The 20954-nt window shown below is 39.5% G+C and overlaps 1 protein-coding gene across 6 annotated transcripts in view; it reads right to left on the bottom strand.

The window, feature by feature from the left end:
* Positions 1 to 20954, bottom strand: part of ATAD2B (ATPase family AAA domain containing 2B) — a 233208-nt gene that overhangs the window by 184933 nt on the left and 27321 nt on the right. For all 6 annotated transcript variants that reach the window (XR_008522477.2, XM_054548330.2, XM_054548331.2 and 3 more), the window contains exons 2-8: positions 16342 to 16493; positions 8820 to 8869; positions 8304 to 8457; positions 6185 to 6287; positions 5225 to 5333; positions 1097 to 1213; positions 6 to 81 (exon numbers count right to left, since the gene is read on the bottom strand). Coding sequence is in view for 5 of the 6 variants with exons in the window: in XM_054548330.2 (XP_054404305.1) it covers positions 6 to 81; positions 1097 to 1213; positions 5225 to 5333; positions 6185 to 6287; positions 8304 to 8457; positions 8820 to 8869; positions 16342 to 16493 (761 nt within the window). In the remaining variant the exon portion in view is untranslated. The remainder of the gene's footprint in view (positions 1 to 5; positions 82 to 1096; positions 1214 to 5224; positions 5334 to 6184; positions 6288 to 8303; positions 8458 to 8819; positions 8870 to 16341; positions 16494 to 20954) is intronic.

Genomic DNA, 20954 nt, shown 5'->3' with positions numbered 1-20954 from the left:
CTTACCTAATATGGCTTCTTCTTGCTGGAGATCTATGAATATCAAACAGAGTGTTTTCCCTCTTTTTTTGATGAGCTGGTACTAAAAGGGAAGAAAAGGATAATAGAGAAATAACTAATAAATTGATAAATTAACGTATTAAAGGAGTAGAAATGACTTCTGCTCACTTTTTTGTTGTTGTTATTTTTTGAGACAGAGTCTTGCTCTAACGCTAGGCTGGAATGCAGTGGCGCGATCTTGGCTCACTGCAACCTCTCCCTCCTAAGTTCAAGCGATTCTCCTACCTCAGCCTCCCAAGTAGCTGGGACTACATGTGGGTGCCACCACGCCCAGCTAATTTTTGTATTTTTAGTAGAGACAGGATTTCACTATGTTGGCCAGGATGGTCTCGATCTCCTGACCTCATCATCCACCCACCTCAGCCTCCCAAAGTGCTTGGGATTACAGGCATGAGCCACCGCGCCCGGCCCTGTTAACTTTTTTTTCTTTTTTTTTTTGATACAGAGTCTCACTCTGTCACCCAGACTGGAGTGCAGCGACGCGATCTCGGCTCACTGCAACCTCTGCCTCACAGATTCAAGCAATTCTCCTGCCTCAGCCTCCTGAGTAGCTGGGATTACAGGCACCAGCCACCACGCCCAGCTAAATAAAATGTACATGCTGTATGTAAATCAATACTGCTACCATGTACTTTAACTTTCTTTCAGTTGCATGTGTGTGCACAGAAGTATATGTAGTAAAAAAAATCCAGTACATAAAACCTATAAGAGATTTCCTTCTTTTAAATTTGGCAATATTAATTTTTTTAAAAGCAGTGGGGCATTTTTAGTACAGACGAGGTTTCACCATGTTAGCCAGGATGGTCTCGATCTCCTGACCTCGTGGTGGCGGGCACCTGTAGTCCCAGCTACTCGGGAGGCTGAATCAGGAGAATGGCATAAACCCAGGAGGCACAGCTTGCCGTGAGCTGGGATTGCACCACTGCACTCCAGCCTGGGCGACGGAGTGAGACTCCGTTTCAAAAAAGAAAAAAAGCAGTGGGGCAGAATAAGTTACTCAACTACCAGAAAGAAAAAAGTTATTTAGAGTTGCCTACCTATTGGAGGTGCTTGGTATCGATCCACTGTTTTTCTCTGCCTCAAATTATATGGTCTATCATTTTCTTCTCCTTCTGCCTCTTCAACTTCTATATCTCCATCCTCCTCTTGAGATTCTAGTTTCCCACACACAAAAAGAAAAGAAAAAAGCATTATTTTAATTCAAAAGGATTGGTCTACTCTAGAACTGAATATTTACACTTTATCCATTACTCTTTCTGCACAGGTGACATTTAAGTGCCAACATATTACGTAAAGCACACATAATTAAAAATCAACCTAAATGGATGTAAAAGAAAATACTTTCCCTGCCAATGATCAATACAATTATCTGCTAAATAAATTAATATGATCATATTTTATCTCTTGATTTACTTAGGAACTTTGATTCTCTTTGGTCATACAATACAATAATAGAAAACAGACTTAAAATTTTACCCAACTACAGCAAACCTTAATCAATGCTCAATTAACCACTAAATAAGATTAGTATTCAAATACCACTTGATAATTCAAAAAAATATGCTTACAGGTAATTATTAATGTTACAGCAAGAGCAACTTTTGTTGGCAGTGTAATGATTTGTTAGGCCTGTTGACCACAGTTAAGCATGGATTAGTTACATTTTGGTAGCAAAGTGCATGTAGGCATTGAGAGGGAGCATGAAACAGACTTCTAGGGTATTGGTAATAGTTTATTTCTTGACATGAGTGATCAATTCTTTTTTTTTTTTTTTTTTTTTTGAGACAGAGTCTCTGTCTCCAGGCTGGAGTACAATGGCGTGATCTGGGCTCACTGCAACCTCTGCCTCCCGGGTTCAAGCAATTCTCCTGCCTCAGCCTCCCGCGTAGCTGGGACTACAAGCACGTGCCACCACACCCAGCTCATTTTTTGTATTTTTAGTAGAGACGGGGTTTCACCATATTGGCCAAGATGGTTTTGAACTCCAGACCTGGTGATCAACCCGCCTTGGCCTCCCAAAATGCTGGGATTACAGGCGTGAGCCACCGCGCCCAGCTATAATTCATTTTCTAAGCTGTATACACTTTAAAAATAAATTATAATGTACATAAATCCTAAAAGATTTTTTTTTTTTTTTTGAGATGGAGTTTTGCTCTTGTTGCCCAGGCTGGAGTGCAATGGCGCAATCTCAGCTCACTGCAACCTCTGCCTCCCAGGTTCAGGCGATTCACCTGCCTCAGCCTCCCGAGTAGCTGGGACTACAAGCATGTATCACCATGCTTGGCTAATTTTGTATTTTCAGTAGAGACGGGGTTTCACCACATTGACCAAGCTGGTCTTGAACTCCTGACTTCAGGCAATCTGCCCGCCTCGGCCTCCCAAAGTGCTGGGATTACAGGCGTGAGCCAAAATATTATTTTTTAAAAATGATTTGGCAATAGCTACGATATAACATCTAAGTACAGCTAAAATAAGAGTCTAGCTGGATGCAGAGGCACCTGCTTCTAGTCCCAGATACTTAGGAGGGCTAAGGAGGGAGGATGACTTGAGCCCAGAAGTTTGAGTTCAGCCTGGGGCAACATAACAAGATTCCATCTCTATTTTTTTTTATTTTTATTTTCTTTGAAACAGAATCTCGCTCTGTCACCCAGGCTGGAGTGCATGATCTTGGCTCACTGAAACCTCTGCCTCTCGGGTTCAGGCGATTCTCATATCTCAGCCTCCCGAGTAGCTGCGATTACAGGCGTGCACCACAATGCCCAACTAATTTTTGTACCGTTGGTAGCGACAGAGTTTCACTATGTTGGCCAGGCTGGTCTCAAACTCCTGATCTCAAGTGATCCACCCACCTCAGCCTCCTAAAGTGCTGGGATTATAGGGGTGAGCCACCACACCTGGCCTCTATTTAAAAAAAAAAAAAAAAAAAGGCCGGGCGCGGTGGCTCATGCCTGTAATCCCAGCACTTTGGGAGGCCAAGGCAAGCGGATCACGAGGTCAGGAGATCGAGACCATGCTGGCTAACACAGTGAAACCCCATCTCTACAAAAAAATACAAAAAAAATTAGCCAGGCATGGTGGCAGGCGCCTGTAGTCCCAGCTACTCGGGAGGCTGAGGCAGGAGAATGGCGTGAACCCGGGAGGCGGAGCTTGCAGTGAGCCGAGACTGTGCCACTGCACTCCAGCCTGAGCAACAGAGTGAGACTCCATCTCAACAACGACAACAACAACAACAACAACAAAATCTGATGAAAATTAGTAAGCATATGAACCCCCAAATGCAATATGTAACTTTTTAACCACAAGAACTGTCAATATAACACAATCATATTGAAGTATAGAAAAAAATATAAAGCTGGCAGTGATACTTAGGGGAGTAGAAGACTAAAACTGCAAAGGGCTGGACATGGTGGCTTACGCCTATAAACCCAGCACTTTGGGAGGCTGAGGCAGGAAGACTATTTGAGCTCAGGAGATCAAGACCAGCCTGGGCAACAAACATATTGAGACCCCATCTCCATAAAAATTACAAAAGATTTAGCCGAGCATGATGGCATGTGCTTATGGTCCCAGCTACTCAGGAGGCTGACGTGGGAGGATCGCTTGAGCCTGGGAGGTCAAGGCTGCAGTGAACTGTGATTGTGACAATGTGCTCCAGCCTGGGTGACAGAGTGAGAAACTGTCTCAAAAAAAAAAAACAAAAACCTGCCAAGGACTTTATATTTTACTCATGACATCAGAAAGCATTATTTGAAAAATTTTTATTGTTAGGTTGTAGAGAAAAATCAACAAATACAGTATTTATCTAAATAATACTATAAAATACTTGTACCTAAATAAGTTATCTAAATATCCAAAACATCACTTTTTGAAAAATGTCTGTACAGTAACACAGTATTACAGGCAAAACTTCTAAATATGGCATATCTACTTTGGAAACTCTACAAAGATGTTCAGTTAATGAAAAGGCAAGAATCGCATTATAAATCTGTCTCACCTATACTGATTTTCTCCAAAGGAAGCAATTTAGAGGTTCTAGCTGTAACAACAATAATATTTGCTCAATAAAGTACCTTCATTAGAAATATCACCCTTCAAAACTGACTAATAAAATATTAACTACAAAATTTTTAAAAAAAACAGTCTTCTCAATCTAAAGTACACAAATAATGGGAACTAGTAAGATTCCCCTATAAAGTACTACTAATCTGCATTTACTATCTTCTGAATCTTCTGAAAATCCATTCCAATAAAGATTAATGCCAGGCCGGGCGCAGTGGCTCACGCCTGTAATGCTAGCACTTTGGGAGGCCAAGGCGGGCGGATCACCTGAGGTCAGGAGTTCAACACAAGCCTGGCCAACAAGGCAAAACCCCTCTCTACTAAAAATACAAAAATTAGCCAGACATGGTGGTGCACACCTGTAATACCAGGTACTCAAAAGGCTGAGGCAGGAGAATCACTTGAACCCGGGAGGTGGAGGTTGCAGTGAGCCGAGACTGCGCCACCGTACTCCAGCCTGGGCAACAAGAACAAGACTCTGACTCAAAAAAAAAAAGACTAATGCCTACAGAATTAAATCCTATAGGTGTGCTGTTCATCAATTTATAATTCACGGGGCCAATGTGCTGCTGTCATGTTCCCAACTCTGGCCCTACAAGGTCAATCTGGGTTCTTCAGTTCAGAACCCACAAATGCCTCAGAAAAGAACAGTATAGTCCCTTTCCACTGGTATTAGAAGTCTCTCTCTAAACTTTACTCTTTATTCCTCAGACCATACCTAAATTTGAGATCCACATAATCAGAGATTTAGAGGCCATGGATAGCAAAGTAACCATCCAGTTAGAAGGTGCCTAAGTACAAAAAAGGCCTCATCTAAGAAGCAAATGAGCCCAAAGCAAATCCCATACCAGATCACTGAAGGACTACCAATGGCTACCAATAAAATACATTACATAATGTATAATGTGCACTTAAAAGTATTTTTCCAAATGAAGGAAATGAAACTCAGATTGCCAACTGAATTTAAATTATTTCAAATTATACAATATAGACCTCAAAATCCAAAAACCAACTACTCAGCAATATTCTATATATATTACTTGTATATTTTATTTTTCTTCCCTCCCACCTGAACTTTCTAGAATTCCAAAAAGTGCTTTACAAACCTTCTTCTTCACCCTCAGTAGAAACTTCATGATGATTTTGTATCCCGTAACTATTTCTTCTTAGTGACTTTCTTCGCCTTTTCACTCTTGAATACATATCCATGTTTTCCTTTTAAAGAAAGAAATCTGTCAAATAGCAACATGACATTTATTCTCCACTACAAAAAAACAACCCAATGGGACATACCTGCTCAACAAAATTTATTGAGCACCTATTTGCATGCCATAGATTCGTCAAAATGGAGCTTCCTAAATTCAATAAATGTAAGAAATAAAAGGGAAAACACTTATAATAAACTTATAAAAATGTAAAACACATAATGCCAGCAACATACTTTCTCCCTCAAGCAAATTACAGCCTAGTAGGAGGGAAATAAGACAATCACAGGTAATTATAAAAGAAAGTAAAATAAGTTAAATGTCATAGAGAGAGGTACAAAGTACTCCAGAATTCAAAGAGAAGACCCTCCTTTTGTTATGGGGTAAAGGGAAGAGAGGCAGTATCTGAAATGAACCTTGAAACAAGAGTAGAACTGCATCAGTCACTAACTAGAAATATTAACGAGAGTAAAAGTTATAGGAACAAGAATGATTTGTTTACACTTAGGCAATGGTGTGTGAGAAAACAAAGTTGAAGCCAGATCACCAACATCAAGGTGTTTTTAATCTTCAGTGCACAACAAAAAACCATTAATGGTTCAAATCAGAAGAATAACAGAATCACAGTTGCACTTTAAGGTGACTCATCCAGCAAAATGAAGAGGGTCTTCTTGGGAAGGTTGTAGCAAGAGGAGAATGAAGAAAAGAAACAAGCAACCAATAAAATCCCAAACTAAGTTGGAAATGAAGACGAAGGAACACTCATGCTAATTCAGAAACATCCAACTGTTGCATTCTCCCTTAAATTCCTCAATTAAAATAAAAAATATTTACAAAGATTGCTACAGCTAATATACTCACAAATTCTGTATCTGTCCACATTCGAAGTCGTTCTACTTCTCCTGATCGACGATTCCGTCGGATGTTAATGTTGTCCATTTCCTGTAATACAGCTTCAGCAGTGCTACAATCATATAATAAAATCAGGATTTAGACAATGGTGGCACCATATACATAAAAGAGCTCTTTGTGAAAGTGTAATCAAATCATCTCTGATGTGTAACTACACACAACTTTTTTTCCTTTTTTGTTTTTTTTAGATAGAGTGTCCCTCTGTCACCCAGGCTGGAGTGCAGTGGCCTGTTCATGGCTCACTGCAGCCTCAACCTCCTGGGCTCAAGTGACCCTCCCACCTCAGCCTCCCAAGTATCTGAGACTACAGGCATGCACTACCATGCCCAGCTAATTTTTATATTTTTTTGTGGAGATGGGGTTTCACCATGTTGCCCAGGCTGTTCTTGAACTCCTGGGCTCAAGCGATTCATTCATCTCAGCCTCCCAAAGTGCTGCCATTACAGTGGTGCGCCCCACCACATCCCAATTAAATACCTCTTTCGTAACCAGCATTCATCATCAGAATACAGTGCCCAATAAGAAAAGCAAAACCAGGACATCTTCTACTTTAATATACACATTAAAATAAAACTTTTTAAATATAAGGCTTTTGTTAATAAGGTCCCAATAAAAAATCTATAATGCCTCTATGAATAATTATCAGATATATGACACTGAAAAAATATGAATTCAATCTTTTTATTGAAGATGGTATTAAGAATAACTTGTACAAAATAATTGTATAAAATTATTTTATCTTTATTTGTATAAAAATAAGTAATTGTATAAAATAAAACAATTTGTAAAAAGTTTAAAGCCAATATAAGGTTTACTGGAAAGACTCTTAGAAATTCAAGTAGAACACTGACATTCAGGAAATACATGCTAGGCCGGGCGTGGTGGCTCACGCCTGTAATCCCAGCACTTTGGGAGGCAGAGGCAGGCAGATCACGAGGTCAAGAGACAGAGACCATCCTGGCTAACACAGTGAAACCCCGTCTCTACTAAAAATACAAAAAATTAGCCGGGCGTGGTGGCGGACACCTGTAGTCCCAGCTACTTGGGAGGCTGAGGCATGAGAATGGTGTGAACCAAGGAGGCAGAGCTTGCAGTGAGCCGAGATAGCGCCACTGCACTCCAGCTTGGGTGACAGAGCGAGACTCCATCTCAAAAAAAAAAAAAGGAAAAAGAAATAAATACATGCTAACATTTTAGCAATTTTTTTTAAGAGATGGGGTGCTAGGCACGGTGGCTCATGCCTGTAATCCCAGCACTTTGGGAGGCCAAGGCAGGCAGATCACAAGGTCAGGAGATCAAGACCATCCCAGCTAACATGGTGAAACCCCGTCTTTACTAAAAATACAAAAAATTAGTCGGGCGTGGTGGCACATGCCTATAGTCCCAGCTGCTCGGGAGGCTGAGGCAGGAGAACCATTTGAACCTGGGAGGCAGAGGTTGCAGTGAGCCGAGATTGCGTCACTGCACTCCAGCCTGGGCGAGGGATTGAGGTCTCACTATGTTGCCGTGACTGGTCTTGAACTCCCAGGCTCAGGATCTTCCCACTTCAGCCTCCTGAGCAGCTATGACTATAGTCTCCAGCCACCACACTTGGCTATCTTAGCGATTTTTATTTTATATTTTAAAAAAATACTTAGATAACATTTACTATGCATCTAGATACTGAACAATACTTAAGTTTTAATAATAACTTAAGCCCAAATTTGATGTTATCACTGTAGAATATAATTTCCTCTCTTGTCAAATAGGGATTGTACTGACCACCCTCTCCAGGCTATTGTAAAGATTAAGTAGGATGACATATTATCTGAGAAGAGTAAACTTTTACAGATGCAGAAGTTGAACGGATAGTCAGCTCACTGACTAGCTAAGAGACTCAATCCCACATACTCAGTCTCAAAACATCTTCAATTCAAAATGTTGAATTGACCCACCACACCCAGCTTCAAGTTAAGTTTTTAAAGAACTGTATTGATTACTAAGTCATTGCTTATGTTATTTTTTTAAAACGTAACTGTCTTAAAAACCAAATAATTAAATGAAACTGCTTAATACTTGGCATTCATACCTATTTACTAGTTGATCAAATAACAAACTCTGGTTCACACTTTCAAATCTGTTTTTCCTGGAACGACAACTTTTTCTGACTTCCATGTCACCATTTATACAAGAAAGGTCCCCATCTCCCTTCTTTTCCCCTCGAAGGGGATGGCTTCGAAGGGCTACAGGAAGAGAGATATTTACATTTCAAAGCACAGAATACAGAAAGACAGAAAAGAAAAAAAAATCAAAAAATTACTTTTAAAAGACTACAAAAAGTTTAATATAACCTTTAAATGGCTTTAATATTCAATAATCTAAAATTTCTATAAATTTTACAATCTGTCATAAATAATTTAAATTTCAGGTATGCTGATTTCTCAAAGTTTAACAATTACATATTTTTTTTACTATGACTGAAATTCAGCCATTTCCAACTGTATGCTCAGCACACTATTAAATCACTCTATTTTTCCCCACTTTACTGCTTTCTCTAACATTGTAAGAATTTTAATACTAACCAGTTTTATAATAGAATACTCACATAAGCTACTATGTCCGTTTGGTAATGTAGCACCAGGCTGAGAAGTTAACCTAGAACACAATAATATTTAATATGTAAACACATCAACATTTGTTTATATAAGCAAGAAATGCAATACTGCTGGAATTATTTTAATCTTTAAAATATTATTTTAATCTTTAAAACTTTTTTTAAAAGTAAAGATAACTTTTTTTACTGTAAGATTGGTAATATGTCAATTAATAAAATATACTAGCTAGTTAAAAGCCATTTCATTACTTCAAGAAAAGCTTTAATAACAGATTATACACTAAGTTTACTCTGCCATCAACTCTACAAATCAAAACCCAAAAAAAAGGCTTAAGCTTAATATGTACCATAAAATTAACTGAGACCATGAGTAGCAGGGGTCACAGGCATTACCTATTGGTTTTGTTTGATGAAATAAAATTCAAACAATGATAAATTTATTAACATAATAAACAGTAAGAAAAAAGTGCTTGAATACCAATATCATTTAATAATTTCTTCAAAGTATTTTATTACACATTTAATCTGACAAATGAAACAGCTGATTTATCGAAAGCCATTTTACAATTCTCCCTTTTGGGTGGAAGAAGAGAAATGTAAATCACTGGAAAGTTACTAAAAAGGCCATCAAAACATGAGGACTAGGAAAAAGTCACCGTACTTCTTAGTCTAGTCAGAAAGTTCAAACGTAAAAACTAAATTGCTGCATAATAAAAGAGTTGTCAATGCAGACTAAGATATTTTTGAAATATCCAACAATTATTAGTTTCGAAGATTAAAAAACTAGGGAAAGGACATCCAGAAAATCACAAATATGTATGACTGCCTTCCTTTTTTCTTTCCCCCAAGACAGAGTCTTGCTCTGTTGCCCAGGCTGGAGTACAGTGGCGCGATCTCGGCTTACTGCTACCTCCATCTCCCAGGCTCAAGCGATTCTCCTGCCTCAGCCTCCCAAGTAGCTGGAATTACAGGCACGTGCCACCATGCCCGGCTAATTTTTATATTCTTAGTACAGATGGGGTTTCACCATGTTGGTCAGACTGGTCTCAAACCCCTGACCTCAGGTGATCTGCCCACCTCGGCCTCCCAAAGTGCTGGGATTACAGGCGTGAGCCACCGCGCCCAGCCCCTATGACTGCCTTCTATCTATGTGGTTTGCACAAATTTTTAATTAAAATAATCTAACATTTTTGGTTACTCCAGTACTCTTCATGTTAAATTATAAATATATTGTACATCACAATACCCCTGGCCCAGCAAAGGTCACAGTTAAGATGACTAAAGGGTATAAATAAAAACTCAAGCCAGGCGCAATGGCTCACGCCTATAATCCCAGCACTTTGAGAGGCCGAGGCAGGTGGATCACCTGAGGTCAGGAGTTTGAGACCAGACTGGCCAACATGGTGAAACCCCGTCTCTACCAAAAATACAAAAATTAGCTGGGCGTGGTGGTGGGCACCTGCAATCCCAGCTACTCGGGAGGCTGAGGCAGGAGAATTGCTTGAACCCAGGAGGCAGAAATTGTAGTGAGTGGAGATCACACCACTGCACTCCAGCCTGGGTGACAGAGCAAGGCTCCATCTAAAAAACAAAAAACAGGCCGGGCGTGGTGGCTCACGCCTGTAATCCCAACACTTTGGGAGGCCGAGGCGGGCAGATCACGAGGTCAGGAGATCGAGACCATCCTGGCTAACACGGTGAAACCCCATCTCTACTAAAAATACGAAAAATCAGGCAGGTGTGGTGGCAGGCACCTGTAGTCCCAGCTACTCGGGAGGCTGAGGCAGGAAAATGGCATGAACCTGGGAGGTGGAGCTTACAGTGAGCCGAGATCGTGCCACTGCACTCCAGCCTGGGCGACAGAGCGAGACTCCGTCTAAAAACAAAAAATAAATAAATAAATAACAAAAAACAAAAACAAAAACCCTCAAACTACTATGCATCTTCAGATTGTCAAAAAACAATAACAACAAAAATCCAGCCCCCCCCTTTCCTCTAGAAAAAAAAAAAAAAATACCTCTTCCTAATATACTATCTTGGAGAAAATTTCATTTTTAGCACCACTGTATACAATGCACATGATTTTCCAGATATATGAGTGTGACTATAAAGTAATTAAATGGATGTAATACAGGTATTCTTACAATGTTGTCATTACACAATGCATTCCTGGAATCCTTGAGAATCACTCTCAAAATTCACTTAAAACCACACAGAAAAACCAACTTTATTACTTCATAAATATACTTTGTCTTTAGACCCAACAAAGCATTAACTCAGCTTGATCAGTTTATTCACAAGTCTTGGCACCAAATGAATTCTGACCATACACAAAGCCAAATGGTTGGAATTTCACATCACTTGAATTGTTCAAAAGAATAAGACGCAGACCCTAAAGTCATTCCACAAAAGAAACCTAAAACTTTTCGGAACAATGGTAACATCATTGGGGAAAAAAGCACAATAAGCTTTTTGTCTGCTCTAAAGAAGACAATGCTTACTTGGCTTTTATTACTAATGAAAGATCTGTTTTAAGAAAAAATTTTTAAAAACTTGTTCTTCAATTGATCCAATGACCTTATAGTCATAGATTATTGTCATCATCATCTTTATAAAAGGGAGAGTGAAAAAGGAGACACGACATGAAATACATGAGTATATTAAAAGATTTAATATACTGAGATTTTTTTTTTTTTTTAGATAGAGTCTTGCTCAGCCATCCAGGCTGGAGTGCAGTGGTGCGATCTTGACTCACTGCAACCACCATCTCCCGGGTTCAAGTGATTCTCTCATCTCAGCCTCCCGCGTAGCTGGGATTACAGGCACCCGCCATCATGCCCAGCTAATTTTTGTATTTTAGTAGAGACAGGGTTTCACCATGTTGGCCAGGCTGATCTTGAACTCCTGACCTCAGGTGATCCGCCCGCCTTGGCCTCCCAAATTGCTAAGATTACAGGCGTAAGCCACCGCGCCCAGCCTATACTGAGATTTTGTAAGGGTTAGCCTGCTTAAACGTGTGTGCCTAAAAGTTTCTGTATTATATCAATGTTCCCAAAAGTTGGTCACTTAAATTGAGTAGGTAGCTATTTTTTGAAAAGAAGGAAGGTGGGTTGGAGATTTTTTCCCTGTATCACTGTTTCCTGAATTTTTATTATTTATTATTTTTTGAGGGGACAGAGCCTCACTCTGTCGCCCACAGTGGAGTGCAGTGGCTCTATCTTGGCTCACTGCAACCTCCGCCTCCTGGATTCAAGCAATTCTCATGCCTCAGCCTCCCAAGTAGTACAGGCGTGCACCACCACACCTAGCTAATTTTTGTATTTTTAGTGTAGACAGGGTTTCACTATGTTGGCCAGGCTGGTCTCGAACTCCTGACCTCAGATGATACCCTCCCCCGCCGGCCCCGACCCCCACCTCAGACTCCCAAAGTGCTGGGATTACAGGCGTGAGCCGCTGCACCTAACCGTGTTTCCTGAATTTTTAAATGGAACCAGTTTCACTTTGCATTAGGTGATTATTACATTAGAATTTTCTACAGCTTTAATTATCTGGGGCACGCGCTATTGCAATATCAGACTTAAAAATCATACTTATTCTCCCTTTCCCATATAAACTCAAGGCATTTAATGATTTATGAGGGTTATAAACCTCAATTCAAAAAAGCCCAAGTTCTGACAGACCTCACTTAACCACTACCACTCCTCAATTCTAATATGCCTCAGCAGTCCACATAGGTGGTTATACTTCTGCCTCACTTCACTACTTCCTCATTACCTAACCACAAAAAGAAACTTTCAAGCATGCTACATTTGAGTATACAATAAATCTTTTTTTCTTTTTCTTGAGACGGAGTCTCGCTCTGTGGCCCAGGGTGGAGGGCAGTGGCGCAATCTCGGCTCATTGCAAGCCCCGCCTCCGTGGTTCACGCTGTTCTCCTGCCTCAGCCTCCCGAGTAGCTGGTACAGGCGCCCGCCACCACGCCCGGCTAATTTTTTGTATTTTTTAGTAGAGATGGGGTTTCACTGTGTTAGCCAGGATGGTCTCTATCTCCTGACCTCGTATTCCACCCGCCTCGGCCTCCCAAAGTGCTAGGATTACAGGCGTGACCCACTGCGCCCGGTTTTTTCTTTTCTTTTTTTTTTTTTAAGACAGAGTCTCACTCTGTCATCCAGACTAGAGTACAGTGGTACGATCTCAGCTAACTGCAACCTCTGTCTCCTGGGTTCAAGCAATTCTCGTGCCTCAGCCTCCCAACTAGCTGGGTACAGGCACGCGCCGCCAATGCTTAGCTAATTTTTGTATTTTTAGTAGAGATGGGATTTCACCATGTTGGCCAGACTGGTCTCCAACTCCTGGCCTCAAGTGATCCACCACCCTTGGCCTCCCAAAGTGCTGGAATTACAGGCGTGAGCCACCATGCCCAGCCAAGTGTACAGTAAGTCTTATGAAAATTTCAATTTGTCTGTATCTTAGAGTATGCGTATTATTCTAGATATATACCAGGTTAAATAAATGACTAGTAGCTAAATAAATATCCGCTGACCAAAAAAGTCAATAAAATAGCATCTGTACTCACAGTATTTGTAAGCTACAACATCTGTCTATATTAGTATGTATATTTGGAAATTTCTATATACAATATAAAAACTATATATTAAAAAATATTTTTGACCAAAAACATGCTATTTTACTAAAAGTATCAATCATTAAAATTCTGTTGATACACTTGGGCCTTTAAACCCAGGTTTCACCCCAAAAGAAAACTCATAATCTATCTCAAATCACTTATGAAGATTCAGAAGTTCTAGGTCCACTTTTTATCTCTATCTTCATCCAATTACCTAACTCTAAAATGGAAATTTATTTTGCCAATTAACAGTAATTTCTTTAACGACCTTAGTGGTCTTTGCAAAGTTCTTTAGAATTCATTATTTTTCATAGCTAATACTAATTCTTATCTGTATTCAATTTTCCTCCATATGAATTATTATTTCTAACAAATTATTTTTTGTGAAAGGACTTCAATAAGTTTACCTTAGATGCTCATAAGAGTTTAGATTACCAAAATAAAGGAAACAAGATTCTCAGGTTCATGACATAAAAACAAATACAAGCCTTCAAGTAATTCTTAATTTTTTGTACTTATATTATCTCAAAATCTAAAATATTTTTAACTACAAGTTTTCCTTAAAATTAAATTCTATTGAATCTACTAGGTCAAATTGCATTTTATTTTCAGGTCATCTGAAACATCAAAAGATTTTAAACTGTTAAAAGTTTAACAGTTACTCAGACTCCTAGATGAATAAACTAAAAAAAAAAAAAAAGTTGTTTTTTTTTTTTTTTTTTTTTTTTTTTTTAAACGAAGATAGGTCTCACTCTGCCACCCAGGGTGGAGCGCGATGGCGTGATCACAGCTCACTGTAGCCTCAAACTGCTGGGCTCATGGCATCCTCCAGCCTTGGCCTTTCAAGTAGATGGGACTACAAGCACGTGCCTGAAGCTAATTTTTTAATATTTCATAGAGATGAGGTCTCACTATGTTGCCCAGGCTGTTCTTGAACTCCTGGGCTCAAGCAATCCTCCTGCCTTGGCCTCCCAAAGTTCTGGGATTACAGGCATAAGCTACCATGCCTGGCCTCAAAAATCTCTTTGAATTGTGTAAGCTACTAAACATTGTCCTTTTGCCAAAACAGAAACAGTAAATGTATTAGTATTCATTATTTAAGTTTTTTACTCAAAATGCATTTAGTATTTTTTTAAAGAAATATCTCACTCTACGGTACCTAAATGATTCCTAAATGGAAGCATATCTTTCACATGCTCTCCCAAAATTTTTGAGGCCTTTTTATATGAAAGACTTCTATATGAAATATCGGCCAGGCATGGTGGCTCGTGCCTGTAATCCCAGCACTTTGGGAGGTCAAGGTGGGTGGATCACCTGAGGTCCAGAGTTCAAGACCAGCCTGACCAACATGGAGAAACCCTGTCTCTACTAAAAATACAAAATTAGCTGGGTGTGGTGGCGCATGCCTGTAATCCCAAGTACTCGGGAGGCTGAGGCAGGAGAATCACTTGAACCTAGGAGACAGAGGTTGCAGTGAGCGAAGATAGCGCCATTGCACTCCAGCAAAACTCCATCTCAAAAAAAAAAAAAAAGAAAGAAAAGAAATATCAAGATCAATTTACATAAAGGCCTGCTGGGTGGATAAAATAAGATAAATCTAGTATATTACTTGCACTTGAATAAACTGTTAAAATCATCTTAAAAGTCCAATTTTAACACTAAAAGAACATTGTTAGGAATATTTATCTAGAAGATATTTGATTCATTTAATAAATGCAGGATAGAGATTATAACAGGTAGATCAAGTCTAAACGTTAATGTAATTACATGGCAGTACTAAAGTAACATCATCATAATGATCCAGACCTGTTTCATCTCACAGATGTATGGGTGTGGGAAAGAAAAATAAAAATCAACAGACTATGATTCATGTATTTTTCTACTTAGCCCCATATAATGCAAATTACAAAAACATAAAATAAACTGGTACATCTTATGGAGTATATTTTAGTAAGTACAGAGACCCCTTAGGGACTAATAAATGTACACAGCCTGTCAAAGTCTATATAACCCCAAAGATTTTTTTCACTAGAGAATAAAAGTATCCAGAATTTACCTAAACATATAAAATCAAAATATTTTTAAATATTTGAAGAATAAAAACAAAGGACTTCCCTTTTACTTCTGTTCAGTCACACATCATCAGCACTTCTACTTTAAAGAGTTTAAAGAACCCTTTAGTTCCCAGACCATGTAAAAAAAAATTGTTTTTAATTAGAAAAAAATAAAAATAAAGACTTGCATAAAACAGAAGTTAAAGATTCTGATTTCAATGTTTAAATCTTTTCTATGTGTGTGCCTAACCATTACTACCATTTGGGAGTAAATTAAACTTAATTTTAGTCAGTTTCAGAGTAAATGTCGGTAATTTACTATGAAACTGACTAAAATTAAGTTTTCCTGATACATACTGAACGAGACACAAAGCAAATTTAAGTTAAAAACAGGATAATAGATGAAAAGATGTCTTTTAAAATTAATCTAAATGTCATTATATCTTAGTATATCAATTCAAGTGAAATAGTCAATAATCTTAAAAAAGGGAGATTTTATTTTCAAATAAAAATATAACTCTGACCATATGTTTTATTTAAATTTTCAGGACTATAAATACATATGCATACTCAAGAGTCATCAAAATCCTTATTGTTTTACTTATGGTAATTTCTGTTACATACCATGTATCTTTATAAAACAAATATATTTTAGAGTATATTGGGAGAAAATAAAATTACATACAAAAATTATAAAATAAGTTTAATACAATTCACTTATAAGTATTTACAAGATACTTATTTTATAGGCTAAGAAAATTAGCATTAATATCAGTCCTGAATCACATTCAGTAATTTAAGAAAAAACAATCAATGAGTTCTCCTTTCTCACCTGGCCTGTCCAGTTGATAAGTTCCATTCCTCTCGCTGACCAGTACTTCGTGATTTTGATTTGTCTTTGCAAACAGAATCAGGTTGTTTCAAAGTGCGTTTGGCTGGAGGAGATACGTGGCTATCACTTAAACTACCATCAACTTCAACTTTCTGAAAGACAATGTTAAAAATGTATTTATTATTCCTATTAAGATAAATAGAATTGTTAACACTAGGGGCCAGGCAGTGGCTCACTCCTGTAATCCCAGCACTTTGGGTGGCCGAGGTGGGCGGATCACTTGAGGTTAGGAGTTCAAGACCAGACTGGCCAACATGGTGAAACCCCGCCTCTACCAAAAAAAAAAAAAAAATTAGCTGGGTGTGGTGGCAGGCGCCTGTAATTCCAGCTACTTGCTTGGGAGGCTGAAGCAAGAGAATTGCTTGAACCCGGGAGGCAGAGGCTGCCGTGAGCCGAGATCATGCCAGTGCACTCCAGCCTGGATGACAGAGCAAGACTCTGTCTCAAAAAAAAAAAAAAAAAAAAAAAAGAATTATTAATATTCTTGGATAATCAAGCATTTTGTCAACCAATAAATTTTAATGAATTATACTACAAATATAGCAAAATGTATAATCTGTAAATATAAAAACAAGAAAGATTACATTTATAATCAGAAAAATATGTTGTTTCTTGTTTTTATTTTGAAAAATGTTCAAGAAAGGGTGTGTGTTCTTAAACGTTTGGTGTGATATATATCTTTTTTGTATGACACAATCCCTCAGACCCTCCTAAATACTCCAGTATTTACCTCCCAAAACAAGGGCACTTTGCTACATTACCACCATATAACCCACCAATCAGGAAATGAACATTGGTATAATACAGAGTCAAACCACAGACATATTCAAATTTTACCAAATGACCCAACAACGCCTCTCTTTCAGGTGCAGGATCCTAAACAGAAACACATATTGCATTTAGTTAACGGACCTCCTCAGTCTCCCTCAATCAGTCTTTCCTTCTTTCCTTATCTTTCATGTCTTTGACAGTCAAGAGTACAGGCGAGCCAGGTGCAGTGGCTCATGCATGTAATCCCAACACTTTGGGAGGCCAAGGCGGGGCAGATCACCTGAGGTCAGGAGTTCCAGACAAGCCTGGTGAACCCATTTCCACTAAAAATATTTTTTTAAAAAGCTGGGTGTGGTGGTACACGCCTATAATCCCAGCTACTCGGGAGGCTGAAGCACAAGAATCACTCAAACCCAGGAGGTGGAGGTTGCAGTGAGCAACCACCGCACTTCAGACTGGGTGACAGAGCGAGACTCTGTCTCAAAAAAAATTAAAGAGTACAGGCCTTTCATTCTCTAGGATGACCCTCAATCTGGGCCCAGCTGATGTTCCTGATAATCAGATTCAGGCCACATATTCTTAAAAAGAATATACAGAAATGATGCTGTGCATACTATACCTATCCTTCCCATCCCTAGGGATGTTAACCCTCGTCACTTGGTCAACCTGATGTCTGCCAGGTTTCTTCACTGTAAACTATGTAAAGTAACTATGTTTTCCTTTGTATTTGATTTACACATTATGGGGGATTATTTTGATAATTCACCAATATCCTGTTCCTCATCAAATCTCTACCAACCAGCCTTAGTATTCATTGACTACTCTTGCCATTATCAAATACCACAAAGATGGTGATTATCTAATTCCATCATTCCTTCTACATTTGTAGTTGGCATTTTAACAGACAGCTTACCCGTCCCCCAAAATTCATTTATTCATTTATATTTTTATCAGTATCATGGATTCTTATTTTATTCTACAAATTATAATTTCCTACTCTATTTATTTTGTTGCTCAAATTATGTGAGATTTAGCCAGTGTGAGCCCCTTCAAACAATTCCTATGTCTTTTGACATATCCTCATCATTTTGAGTACTTCCTTACTTTCTGGCACAACTGAATTCTGTAGGCTTATTTTATACTTTCCCTCTCTGGCCCTAGATTAGCATTTCTCCAAGGAGCCTTGGTTCCTCTTAGTCAATGATAGTATTTAGAAACCAAAAGGTGGGCACTACGTGTGCTCACTGTTACTGAGGTTTCACTGCAATTAAGTGCTCTCAGCAGAGAGAGCTAAGGAATATATAACCATATAAACATACACATACATATATACCTAAATCTCTTTTCTTTTTTGAGACAGAGTCTCAATCTATGTGATCATGGCTCACTGCAGCCTCTGCCTCCTGGACTCAAGCAATCCTCTAGCCTCAGCCTCCCAAGTAGCTGGGACTACAGGCACCTGCCATCATGCCCAGCTAATGTTTTGTTGTTAAGATGGGACCTCACTATATTGCCTAGACTGGTTTCAAACTCCTGGCCTCAAGCAATGCGCCCACCTCAGCCTCTCAAAGTGCTAGGATTATAGGTGTGAGGCACCACACCTCGCCCAGCAACTTTTAAAGGTCTGAACAAAACATATTTGCCACCTATTGTCTCTAACGGAGGCCACTGCATCTATGCAATAAGAATCTTGGTCTCCACATCTCTTTATCTTAACCCAGACACTCCTTTATACTGATTCCAGGTTTTTAGAAAATAACTCTTCCAACAAATTGCCAATTAAAAAAATCTTTGAATCCACCTATCAGTTGTAAGCCCTCCATCTTTCCCGTCTTTCCAGACTGAACTGATGTAGACCTCACACGTACTGATTGATGTCATATGTCTTCCTAAAATGTATACAATGAAGCTATAACTCAACCACCTTGGGCACATGTTCTCAGGACCTCTTGAGACTGTGTCTTGGTCCATGGCCACTCATATTTGGCTCAGAATAAATCTCTTTAAATATTTTACAGAGTTTGATTCTTTTTGTCAACAAGTATCTATAATCCTTTTCAATATGCTACCATATAGAAATATCTGTGGCCAGGCACAGTGGCTCACACATGAAATCCCAAAACTTTGGGAGGTCAAGGGAGGACGACTGCTTGAGGCCAGGAGTGCCAGACCAGCCTGGGCAACGTAATGAGACCTTATCTCTACTAAAAACTTAAAAATAAAAATTAGTTAAGTCAGGGGCAGTGGCTCATGCCTGTAATCCCAGCACTTTGCAAGGCCGAGGCGGGTGGATCACCTGAGGTCAGGAGTTCGAGACCAGCCTGACCAACATGGTGAAACCCCATCTCTACTAAAAATACAAAATTAGCCAGGCATGGTGGCCCATGCCTGTAATCCCAGCTACTTGGGAGGCTGAGGCAGGAGAATTGCTTGAATCCGGGAAGCGGAGGTTGCAGTGAGCCGAGATCATGCCACTGCACTCCAGCCTGGGCAACAAGAGGGAAACTCTGTCTCAAAAGAATAATCATAATTAGTTAGGCATGGTGGTATGCACCAGTGGTCCCAGCTACTCAGCGAGGGTGAGGTGGGAGGATCGCTTGAGCACAGGAGGTCAAGCCTGCAGTGAGCTGTGATCACGCCAAGCCTGGGCGAAAGAGCAAGACCCTATCTCAAAAAAAAAAAAAAAGCCACAAGGCCACACTGGTACTAAAAGGCACAAAAGAAAAAATAATTGAAATTCAAATATGAGCATGTATATAATTAAGATGGTGTATTAGTTTTATAATACACCATCACTTATTAGGTTAAGTTCCCAAGAAAAGCTAGCTAGCTACTTCCAAACTATATTCAGTACAGGGTGGAAAATCATTTAAGATATATTTCAATCTTATAACAATCCTTTGTCAGTCACCATACTATACTCAAATGAGTGTTTTTAAATTTAGTCCTTTCATTTTTTTTTTTTTCTCTGAGATGGAGTCTCGCTCTCTCACCCAAGCTGGAGTGCAGTTGCACGATCTCGGCTCACTGCAAGCTCCGCCTCCTGGGTTCAAGCGATTATCCTGCTTCAGCCTCCTGAGTAGCTGGGACTACAGGCACATGCCACCACGCCCAGTTAATTTTTGTATTTTTAGTAGAGACGGGGTTTCACCATATTGGCCAGGCTGGTCTCGAACTCCCGACCTCGTGATCCACCCGCCTCGGCCTCCCAAAGTGCTGGGATTACAAGTGTGAGCCACCGCGCCCAGCAGTCCTTTCATTTCTAATATGGTTTTCTTACTTTTTTTTTTTTTTTTGAGACAGAGTCTAGCTCTGTCGCCCAGGCTGGAGTGCAGTGGTCTCAGCTCACTGCAACTTCCGCCTCCTGGTTCAAGCAATTCTCCTGCCTCAGCCTCCCAAGTAGCTGGGATTACAGGTGCATGCCACCACATCCAGCTAATTTTTGTATTTTTAGTAGAGACAGCATTTCACTGTGTTGGCCAGGCTGGTCTCGAACTCCTGACCTCGTGATCTGCCTGCCTCGGCCTCCCAAAGTGCTGAGATTAGAAGCATGAGCCACCGCGCCTGGCCTCTTACTTTTTATATTTTTATTATTTTATTTTATTTGAGACAGAGTATCATTGCCAGGCTGTTCTCAAACTCCTGACCTAAAGAGCTCCTCCCACCTTGGGCCCACAAAGCACCAGGATTACAAGCATGAGCCACCATGCCCAGCTTTAGTTTTCTTTATACTAACTCATCCACTCCAACCTGGTATATTTACAGACTCCCAAGGTTAAAGT

This window comes from Pongo abelii, chromosome 12, assembly GCF_028885655.2.
Source record: "Pongo abelii isolate AG06213 chromosome 12, NHGRI_mPonAbe1-v2.0_pri, whole genome shotgun sequence".
Lineage (NCBI taxonomy): Eukaryota > Metazoa > Chordata > Mammalia > Primates > Hominidae > Pongo > Pongo abelii.
Note: the sequence above shows the minus strand (reverse complement) of the source record. Positions and strands in the feature narration are given on the sequence as shown.